This window comes from Phocoena phocoena, chromosome 18, assembly GCF_963924675.1.
Source record: "Phocoena phocoena chromosome 18, mPhoPho1.1, whole genome shotgun sequence".
Lineage (NCBI taxonomy): Eukaryota > Metazoa > Chordata > Mammalia > Artiodactyla > Phocoenidae > Phocoena > Phocoena phocoena.
This window is the reverse complement of record NC_089236.1, coordinates 13112910-13124958: the sequence shown is the minus strand read 5'-3', so window position 1 is coordinate 13124958 and position 12049 is coordinate 13112910. Positions and strand designations below refer to the sequence as shown.

General features: G+C 33.8%; 1 protein-coding gene across 8 annotated transcripts in view; it reads left to right on the top strand.

Moving 5' to 3' along the window:
* Nucleotides 1–750: 750 nt before the first annotated feature.
* Nucleotides 751–12049, top strand: part of POSTN (periostin) — a 34188-nt gene continuing 22889 nt past the window's right edge. For 3 of the 8 annotated variants that reach the window (XM_065895842.1, XM_065895835.1, XM_065895836.1), the window contains exons 1-7: nt 869–987; nt 2275–2373; nt 5710–5774; nt 7464–7621; nt 9753–9917; nt 10856–11002; nt 11527–11668. In XM_065895842.1, coding sequence (XP_065751914.1) covers nt 869–987; nt 2275–2373; nt 5710–5774; nt 7464–7621; nt 9753–9917; nt 10856–11002; nt 11527–11668 — 895 coding nt within the window. Of the gene's footprint in view, nt 988–2274; nt 2374–5709; nt 5775–7463; nt 7622–9752; nt 9918–10855; nt 11003–11526; nt 11669–12049 lie in introns of all 8 variants that reach the window. The other 5 variants (XM_065895841.1, XM_065895838.1, XM_065895839.1 and 2 more) reach the window with 4 other exon arrangements.

Below are 12049 nucleotides of genomic sequence, written 5' to 3'. Positions count from 1 at the left end.
TTAGACTGGTAATACTTGTTTCCAACAGGGGATGCTTTTGTCCTGTGGTTACCAAGAGATGCACTGTCAAATGGTTAACATCATGCCCTGTTAACCTGACACATGTTTTTCTTTCCTGCTTTGCTTCAAAAGTTAGGGAAACTTAACAGAACCAGATTTATGTTACCTCTATCTATTCCTTGATAGCTGAAAAGAGAAGTGAAATGGGAGGGGTCCCCCCAGTTTACACATTGCAAGGAAAATGTGATCCCTCCTACATGTTTCATCAGCAAGTTAAAATTCTTGTCCCATATTCTGTGAAAGTTTATGTCCATTCAACATTTGTTTTTAATCAACAGCCATTACTGCCTTGTGATTATCCAACCTACATCTACCTTGGTTATCTGGTGAAAAATAATCTTTCAGTTCTGATGTGAACTGAATATGACAAGATGTGATAAGATCAAATCATACTCTCACTGAGCACAGGGACACGCACCCCGAAAGGGATATATTACAGAATGATCCTTAAAATCTAAATAAAATCATTTCCCATAAAAACCCTCTAAATTACAAAAGAATAAAACAGAAATATGAACATGAAATGAGCCAGGTAGTAAAAATAAAGAGAAAGATAAATAATATAAAAATAAAATAAATATCCTTTTGATAATGAGAAGAAAAAGAGGCTCAGTGTGCTCAGTAGACATAGCTGAAAAAGCAGATTCTAGCTGGCAACTTGAAGTTGCTGATGCCTTCTGGAGAGAGTTCAGATTCCCAGGTTGATACAGAGCTCCCTCCCAGAACTCTGCCATGTATATAAGCTCTGAGCTCTCCAAAGCCCACTGCCAGTTCTCTTCGTGGACTAACTGCAACGGAGAGACTAGAGATGATTCCTCTCTTATCCATATTTTCTCTGCTCCTGCTTGTTGTGGTTAACCCTGCAAATGCCAATGGTCATTATGACAAGATCTTGGCTCACAGCCGTATCAGGGGCCGGGATCAGGGGTAAGTCAGTGGTTTGATTTTATAAACCTTCTTTTCCCTTAGCTTGTTGTATGTACAATTCTACATACAGTTCCTTATTTATACCTCAGGGTTTTTTTTTTCCCCTACTTATTACAATGTAACAAGAAAAAGGAAAAAATGAGTATTCTGTGGTTGATGTATGTGTCTTAAACTTTAAGTATTACTGTCCAAAAAACTTGTGTATAATTGCTTTTTATGAAACATTGTAAGATTTTAATGTAATTAACAACATGTAACAGGGCATTTCTTCACGATTCAGTTTATTTGTGCTTTTATTTGATTCCAAATTTCTAGAATGAGGTTTCCAAGATGAAAGAATCTATTGTTGGAGACTCTCATTATGTAAACAGCTTTAAAATATCTCACATTATGTTAGGGAAAATTTCATTTATTATGAAAATTAATAGGTAATGTAACCAGTTTTCTGAATTTTTTGAGGCATTTAAGAATGCTTTTAAATTTTGCATTCTGTACAATTTGCAAAAACTTTATTTCTTAGAATAAACTCAACTATAACTTAGCATTTTTAAAGTTATCAGACATAATTTAGTAACTTAACCAACCATTTATTATTAATTTTTGAAATGGATCTTGGCACTACATCCACAATGTCTCAGAGAGATGTTCATAATGCTCCAAAGTTCCCTTGCCTTACAGAGCAAATAAGACTTCCTTCTTTTTAAGGGAGAAAAACACTTAAAATTCTGGCAGAGGATGTCTTAATCTAATTACTTCCAGGCAAAGCAATAAATTTTCCTTTGTGCAGCCATATTATTTAATTTAATCTTAGCATTCATTTACTTCTGTGATTGCTTACCTAGAAAATTACAGAGTACAGTGTCCTTGGACTTAGTAAAACCTGTCTATTTTGCTGTCTGATCTGTCATTGTTCCAGAGCCTTAAGCCACCTCCAAACCCTAAATGAGCACATGTTTGGTTTAAAAGTGTCAGTGAAATACCTACTATTAAAAGTAATAAGACATGTTGTTTAATTCTATTAGGTTAACTTTTGAAACAATGGCATTTTACTCTCAGAGATGTATAATTTCCTCTCTCTCTCTGTCTCTCATAGACTTTAGTTTTTCCAATGATTCAGGAGGATTGGATCAGAATGAGATTTGTGCTGACTAGAATCACATCTTTTTTTAGAATTGCATCTTTGATAATCGAATCCACATATTAGTTTTCTTTTTGTACTATCTGACATGTAGATATGAAAAACTAGTTGTCATTAGGACATTAACTTTCTTTCCTTCCATCTTCCAGCCCAAATGTCTGCGCCCTTCAACAGATTTTGGGCACCAAAAAGAAATACTTTAGCACTTGTAGGAACTGGTATCAAGGTGCCATCTGTGGAAAGAAAACGTAAGTGTCATTTTTTCCTTAATGTGCCAGTTCCAAAGACAACACCACAATGCCCATGTCTTTCCTTGGACATACACATGATCTTCTTGAAAATATTCTGCAAAATTGTGAGCTTAAAAAAAATGGATCACATATGAATAAAGACATTTTCCCTGAATTTATCCCTCTACTAGTGGAACTCATGTTATTCCTGAATCTATGGCAATGGCCATGTGATCTGGTATAGAATCACTGACAGTTTGACTATGTCATTTCTACTCCTGGTTTGGCCTCTTTTATCTTAGGCAAGTCAATTAACCTCTTTGCCTCAGTTTCCTCATTTTATTTTTAAAAATGCCAGAAGAACAAATTGATCTGAAATACCAGGGTTTTCAGGTAAAAATTGTTTGCCTACAGTCATTTAGAAATTATATAAAGTACACCAGTTTACCCCAGAGTTTTCATCAAAGCTTAAAGTTGGAAGGGACTTAGGTTTCACATCTTCATTTAATCCAGTCATTCAATTCCAAACTGCCAGATCTCCAGGGGTCCCCAAAGGTGATAATGGAAACCCACCACTATATTACTATTTCAACAGCCAAAAAGATGATTACTTTTCAACTTAGTTATATACTTCACTGATTAACCTAGAGTTGGAAAACATTTTTATTACTTGATAGCTTATTGGTTTAATCAATTAATAAATATTGGTAGAAGAAATATAATCCTAGACATATAAAGGTTGATAAGTACTCATGTCATGCAAATTCTTCATTTTAAGATGAAGGAGCTGAATTATAGATAAAAAAAAAAATTAAAGATGTCATCCTCAGTCAGTGAAACAGTAGAAATGGCTCCTGCCTGCTTCTTATTACTTTGGACAGCAACCTCAGTGAAGGACGACTTGAGAACCAGAATATCTGAAGCACATCATCATTAAACTTCAGTTACTCTAAATAGGTGGAAGGATTGGGGGATTGTTAAAAAACATATTCTTACCTTAATAATATTTGGAGTCTTGTTTCTTTGCCTGTGAAATGCAGATTTAATACTTGGAGAGTTTCTGAAGGTAAAATGAATGAACTAATGTGAAATTCCTAAGTAACTCTAACTCATAACATTAATCGTACTTACATTTAAACTACTTTAAGCAAATTGGGTATATGCTGGTGTGAAAAGGAGGCGTGTTCAGATGCCTATTTAAAATGCACAGGGTTCTCTTTATTTTACTAAGAATCATGTATTCAAGGCATATAACCTTATCTGGACTGTGCCTCCCCATGGTAACCAAGGCTAGGACCCCACAGGACACTGCTGCCCGTTCCCACATGTTGGCTTAACAGAGTTTTAACCGATGTTACTTTTTGACCTGGACATTATTCTTATTAGTTTGCATAAATCTGCTAGACTTGTGGATCATTCACACAACTACAGCGTAAGTCAGTAGTTACAAGGATCCTGGCCATGATTTAGGTCAGGCCCCAGTTGGGAACTCCAAAGCTCTGGATTTTTCTCGCTTTGTTCTTTGTATTCTTGGTTACTATGAGGCCTATTTGGAAGGCACACTAACTGCATAAGAAAGGACCTACCTGCTCTCTGAAATATTTAGGGAAAATTTTTATTACACACTTCCCAGAAGTTAAGGAAGTCCGATACAATCTTACTTTAACCATCTAAATATGTTAGAGATGCCGACGCTTGTACAAAGCTTATGCCAAGATTCTTTCTTGCTTTCCATTAAAAAAGAAAAAAAAATTCCTGCTTTGAAGCCTGGCTTTTTACCAGAAATATAACAGTGTGTCCTTTGTTTAATTATATTAGCTTATTTCCCTTAACTTCATTTTCACAAACACATTAACATCTGTGCTCTGGAATAAATGTAAATGCTAGTTGCTAGTTTCAAACAACCAAAGGAATCAGTAACATTGACAGGAAGAATGCCTGATTTGCCATCTGCTTGCAGCTGCTAAAATTTCCAAAGTCATCTTTAGGACTTTATGTATCAGTTGACAGAAATGTTTATCTTCTGTTTGAATAGCTGCTTTGGGGATTTGGGGGAAGTTACTGGGTGGGTCTAATGAAAAACAGGAAGCTTCCTAGGTTTAAGGTATTCCCCACAATATATATTGGCTCAATAATATAGTATTTTGTAGACCTCCTTCAAAAAAATGTCAGTGACATTTTCAGTTGGCATTCCATGAGATTTTAGATACTATTCAGAAAATGAAGATAAATTTCCCACTTTCAGAGATACGCACATTCATGATATTTTTTTACTCTTATTTGTCCTACTGACAATATGGGAACTTTGAGTTTTGCGTAGCATAAATTTCCTGGAAAAAATACTTCTTTGTTGTCATTGCTTTCAAAGCATTAACTCAGACAACCGTATTGTTCAAGTATCATCTGAAATTGCAATTGCCTGTTTTGGAATTCTATACCATATAGTGCATTAATATGAGCATATGTTATAGAAATTTTTGCTACTTTAGCAATTTCTTCTTCTATTTACTATTTTACATAAAGTATTATTAGTCCCAAACTAAAAATTATGTATCTCATTCTTATTGTTTATGATATATGCTAAAGCTAAAGTATAAGCAATTCTTAATCAATCCCTTGGCATCCAAATATTCACATTTATTTTTATGGGTAGCCATGTAAATAAAATTATTTCAGGGACCATATTTGCATAAGGCTCTCTTACAGTCTGTATATGTTTCCGATACCAGCTCTTCTTGAAATTATATTAAAATTAGAGAACAGTTTGAAAATTTAGTTTCCCACTTATCTCTATATTCTTACCTTTTAACTATCCTTAAGCCAATATTCCATGCCAGAAATTTTATTCTCATCTATAGTTTCATGTTTTACTACCTATAAGTGAGTTAATAAATTTTTCTGACATTCTTAGTTCCTAATAACCTTATACTAATAAACATTTATAGCTATTTATAGTTTGCAAAATTATTTCCAAAGCATTGTTTTATTTGAGATTCACAACTACCCATGAATAAGTATTTTAGCTACTACCTTCATGTTAACTAGTTGGGGAAACTGAGACTCAAATTTATTAAATGATTTGCTCAAGGTCACACATCAACTAAGTAGTGGAACTGGGAACCAAACTCCATTCTTCTGGCTCAAGATCCTGGAATTTTTCCACCATGCCATGAGGCTATAGAGAGAAATCAAGCTAATATAAATACCTTGATGTCATAAACAAACAAACAAAAAAACTGGATTTCTAAATTCTCAATAAATCAAGGCAATAAGTAATATGTTTTGCTAAGTTTATGTCAAAATATATCCTTTGTAGTTCTCCCATTTTAATATTAATTTTCTTCCAATGTATAGGACTGTGTTATATGAATGCTGCCCTGGTTATATGAGGATGGAAGGAATGAAAGGCTGCCCAGCAGGTAAAGTTTCAATTACTGAATTAAATGAGGAATTTGTCTTGTTTGAGGAAAAAGAGTTGAAGTAGCTTATAGCGAAGCCAATTGTGTGTGTGTGTGTATTTAGCACCATGATAAATCCAAGCTATATCCCCCATATCTTGGTGTTAATCATGACTTTATCATGTTGATAAAGTATTCAAATATACATCATATACACTAAATGCTGGACAACAGAAGCTTATTCTAAATTTAAATTAGTTCAACTTTCCTTCAAGAACAAAAATCCCCACTACAAAATCCCTTTCTTTGAATTTGTCTAGGAACGTGGGCTGACTACTTGGCAAGGCATCATCTTCTCTGCTTCAACAGCTCTGATTTTATAACGTTTCTCAGATTGAAAGTTAGTTTCCTGTAACTTGCCAACTAGAGGAAAATTAGTTCATCTATTTCCTCTTTGAAATGACAGCCATTCAGATAGTTAACACAAATCATCACACCCTTCCTCCAGCTACCCTCTCTTCCCCAACAGAATCTTCTCTTCCCTTGGCTCATGGCCCCCAGTTTGAATGTGATATAGACTTTGGAGTCCTTACTGTAATTGACAGCAACCCATGAAAAGCCTCTAATCCAGTCAATTTTTTTCCTTCTGATTGTGATCCAAGACTGGTGTCTACTATCTATGTGTGTCCAGGAAGCTGAGAAAATATTAAGACAAATACCTCAGTTTGGGGCAGGTGGGCTCCTGAACTTTGGTTAATGTTATTGGTAACCATGTCATATCGTTAACTCATGCTGAATTTTTAAGTAATTAAAATTGATTACAGATCTTTTTTAAATGAATCCTGTCACATCAAGTCTTCCTTTGGGATTTGTTTTTTTTTTTAACTTAGGCGTGGGACTTAAATGGAACCCTGTGACATTTAACTGTCACATTTGACTCATTTTCCCCATCCTGTTGGGGTGTTTTTAAATCCTGATTTTGTGACTTAATTTACTAATTGTGTACCTAGTCTTGCTATATTCACAAAGGTAATAACCATTTCTCCTATGATATGATCCAAATCATACTAAATTTTAAATAAGACAGTCATAAAAAATAAGTTGGCTGCACCCAAACTTCAGGCTGACATTCATATATTAATCTTTCTTCTGAAGTTCAGAAGATGTATTCTAGAAGTATTAGATATTTTTATATATTTCCCTCCTGAAATTATGATGAAAAGAAGCAGGTCTACATATTTCTTTCAGGGACCCAAATCTGTATAATTACACCCCTATACCTAACAGTATTATACTATTTAGGAGCTTTAAGCCAACACGAAAAAATAAATTACCTTTGCCATTGTCAGTGAGAAGTGAGGAACTTTTGTTGTTTTCAGTGAAATAATCAAAGATACTTACTAATAATTATAATTGAACCATATTGACATAGCAGATTTGACATGTAAATAGACTAAACATCAAACAAGGATAATAATTGAAAATTCATTTTCCCTCAACACCAAGGATATATGGAATGATATTTTTCAATAGTACTTTATTATTTGACATTCAAAAGGCAACTTTCACATAAAATTGATGATTTATAGAAATGTATTGCTAAAATTATCATTTAATATATTGGGGGGCTTTGTGTAAAGGTTAAATTATTATAAAATAACATTCTTGAAATTTTTTCCTAAGTACTTATTCATCTCTTGATTATTTCAGTTATGCCTATTGACCATGTTTATGGTACCCTGGGCATTGTGGGAGCCACCACCACGCAGCGTTATTCTGATATCTCAAAACTGAGGGAAGAGATCGAAGGAAAGGGGTCATTCACTTACTTCGCACCAAGTAACGAGGCTTGGGACAACCTGGATTCTGTAATTCATTATTTTTATGAATATAAATTTTTTTACTGCTATTGGTATATTTTAATTGGTTTACTGACTTGGAAATGAATAGAAATTGTATATCTTTCTGTCGTACATATATGAGGATACATAAAAGGATGAGTTAATTGAGGGTAAGAAGAAAATCATTTTAATACATCCATAAATGGAATAACACCCCGGTAGGCTCATGGACTAATAAAGGCAAACTAATAGTGGATTGAACAAGCACTTTATCATTATTCTATTTTACTCCTTTCCTCTTTCCCTTTTGGTTGTGAAGAAATATAGGTAATTTTAAATGACATATCTCATAGAAAGGCAAGTTAAGAAGCCTAGTGGAATTTAAAATTTTTAATAAGCTATATTATACATATACTTATTATTTTAATTATATGTAAATATATATGGCTGTTCAGAGACTGACAGATTTATAAACGTGTGTGGATATTTAAATTGAAGGGTTGTAAGCAATACATTTAATTTTCAGGCTTTTTTTGTGCATAATCTGATTTACAACACACTAAATTATGACAATATACAAATCTGTAAAACTGGTATAGAAATATATTCCTACTTTCTACTTGATATGAAGATGAACTGATAATTACTACTAGAGTCATACAATACTTAGTAAAACTTAGGCAGATTCTTCTAGATTTTATCTTGCTTCATTAACTGTGAGGTTAATTGCTTGCATTATAGAACTTTCTCTCTTCTGGTTGTCTTTGACCACATCTCTAACCACCTTTCTGGTCCTTTTTGCAGACTCCTCTTCTTCCATGCCTTTAGAATGGGTCTTATTAAGGTCTCTTCCAGGAACTATACTCTGAAGTTTAGATGCACTTCTGATGGCTTCAGCTTTCACTTTAATGCATAGAGCCATGGAATCTATGTTTCTTGAATCCCAGGAGAATATTTCTAACATCTATCTTAATATTTCTCCTTGGATACACCATCTGTATCTTTAAACAAAACGTTACCTAAAATAGATGCCACTTTCTTTCTCCCCATCAACAACTGCTTTCCTGCTGTCTTTTTTCCATAATTGGCAGTACCAATCTCAGAGTTCAAACTTGAAAATTATGAGTTATCCTTACTTTGCCTCTCTTCAGTTCTTAGAAACTACTGTTAGTCACCCATATCTCATTTTTCATCCTCATAATAGTCTTTTTCCTGCTATGCATTACCAACAGATTAACCTTCCTAAAGCCCAGGCTAATCATTATATTCCAAGCCCACAACAGCCTCAATGGCTCCCCATTGCCAGTTTAATTTACTCTTTACTTGGGCATTAAAGTCTTCTATGTTATGGTCCCATATACTTTCTAAAATTTCTTTCTTAATATTATCTGGGAAACGTAAAGGCATATAATAACCACACTGGACAACTTCTGCTTTCCCAACGTTCACCCTGTGCCAGCAGCTGGACTTAGAATGATCATCACACCGTCCCTACCCTGTCTACCTACCCTGCAAGACCTGTCACCAAACCTGAATTGCCAGCCATCTTCATTTGACCTGGAACGCATTTTTTTCTCCTTCCGTCCTTTATCTTACTATGTTTATTTTTGCCTGCTGCTATAGAATAAGTACCTCAAAGGTCGAGACTTCACCTTACTTATCATTGTCTTTCCATAACACCAAGTACAGTATGATATAGTGTGGTATTGGATAAATTAAAAGGTACAGGATGGTTGAATTCTTGAATTTGTCATAGAATAAACATAAAACGGTTATTAAAACTCTGATGTTGTACACAAATATAATGCCACTTTTATTTTGTTTTCCACTCAAAGTACTTTAAATATCTGATAATTTCATATTCCCTAAGCCTTTACAGCAAGATCATCTCTTCATCAATACATTTATTAAAAATTTTGTTTTGTCTCTAAAAATGTCCAAGTGCTCTGTAAGAGCTGGAACCCTTTACTGAGTACCTCTACTTACAAAATTTCTTAATCAATTGAAATAGTATAATTTTAAATTATTTATGTCAATTTGGTTTGACCATCTGGGTAATTCAATGAGAAAATAACAAGAGAGTAGAAACAGAGTGATTATAAGATTTTAAATAATCAACTATAATAAAATAAACTTCTGTCATTTCAATTTTTCCTAGGATATCCGTAGAGGTTTGGAGAGCAACGTAAATGTTGAATTACTGAATGCTCTACATAGCCACATGATTAATAAGAGAATGTTGACCAAGGACTTGAAAAACGGCATGATTGTTCCTTCGATGTATAACAATTTGGGGCTCTTCATTAACCATTATCCTAATGGGGTAAGTTTCATTAATAAAAAGTACCTTTCTCAATAACATTGCCCTTAATTTTTTTCTATACCTTTTATATAAGGTTCACAGAAATAATAAAAAGTTAGTGAATATAATGTAAGTGCCATATCAAGACTTTTCCCTACATCTAGAGCATGTAAATTTCTAATTCAGTGAGTGATTTCTATTAAAGAGTGACTGCAAGGAAGAAATTAAATCGATAGTTCATTGATAGTAGACTAAGGTGTGCTACAAAAGGAAATTTTAGTATTTGATGTGTTTGAAAACTAATAATCAGAAAAAATAATAAGTATTTGTCAGAGAATTTATCAGAGAAAACTCAGAGAATGAGTATTCTTTTATTCACCCTCTGGCTACTATACTGATTTAGGTTCTTGTGTGTTTTAATAAAGTCTTTGTGGGAGACGACCAACCAGGGTCATAGAGCTCTTTCAACAGTCAGAGTTCCAGGAAATAAATAAAGGGTCAGTGAGGAGTCAATATTTAGGAAATCACTGAAATAGAACTGATTATATTTATGCAATAATTGTTTGTTTCTGTCTCAGAACTTTTTTTTAGGACTAATTAGACTTCTTTATGTAACTCATTGACCTACATTAGAAATAGTGTATGACTATCTCTATGAAAGAAATAGAGGAATAAAAGCAATAATTTAAACAAAAAAAAATGTTTTTGCCTTGCATTTCTAGGTATGTTAAGTGTAACTGGACTTGGGTTCTCAACTGGTTGCATTTTTTCCCAGGTTTTGTTTTTTTTTTTTGGACATAGTAATATGTAAGTCTTCACCCTCAGAATTTACATTCAGAATGTCAGTTCTTTCATGTTACATTTACCAGTAATCATGAAAAATAGGAAATGGGGGCTTGCAGTCTCAGTGGTCAATAGATAGCTGTGATTTCTAAAATTTGATTTTCTCAAATAATTAGGTTGTCACTGTTAACTGTGCTCGAATCATCCATGGGAACCAGATTGCAACAAATGGTGTTGTGCACGTCATTGACCGTGTCCTTACACAAATTGGTACCTCAATTCAGGACTTTATTGAAGCAGAAGATGACCTCTCATCTTTTAGAGTAAGTACAAGAAGTAATAGCAGATTGTCTGGGACCATTGAAATTCCTCCTCTTTCCCTGTCAGAATCTAAAATAATTATAAAAAGCTATTAAATCTGGCAGACACGTAACCAATGTATTTCTTGAAATGAAAAGGTTTTCATTTTACGCAGAAGAAATCATCTCCTTATATGAAATAATAATATTTACGTGGACATGATAGATGAAGAATGATTCGTTTCATGACTGTAGTGTACTTAGTGCATTTAGAATGAATTCATCAAGTATTATGTTTACTGCTGTATATTGTTCCGTCACACAAGCATTGGCAGAATTCCCCATCTTACATACAGTTTGAGGAAAGTTTGAAAAGACATGGTTGTTTGCGTCAAAAGATAATATTTTAAAGATCTAACAAGAGTTATATCTAACTTCTATAGTTTTCTATGTAATCAACTCCCTCATGTCCACCCAGACTGAGTGTATTGTAATTTTCTTCTGGATTTGCAATGTGCCAGCCTCTAAAAAGCACATTTGTGTTTCAGGCAGCTGCCATCACATCTGATATATTGGAGTCCCTTGGAAGAGATGGTCACTTCACACTCTTTGCTCCCACCAATGAAGCTTTTGAGAAACTTCCACGAGGGTTTCTAGAAAGGATCATGGGAGACAAAGTGGCTTCAGAAGGTACTTAACTGTCTCTTTCTAGGAGAAGCCTCCCAGAATTCCAAGAAAGGAAATGAAAAAGAGATCAAGTCCTGCCAGCATTATCACCTTTGATAAGCAAAGGCAAAGAAAAACTTTTATTCTGAGGTGGACTATAAAAATCTTAAAAAACAAAATCCTTGAAAGAGTAGGCAAAGTAATTCAATAATTAATTTAATAATTAAAATAATTAATCAGGGTATCCTAAAGATCACATTCTTCTGCACTGCTTTCAAGTAACTAAGTAGCAGACATTAAAAAGAATTAGAAAGTGTTGAAAAGAAATATTAGATCATCAAACTTTAATACTGTATACATATTGTTCAATGCTTTTAATTCTAAATTTACACTAAAGTTGAGTTG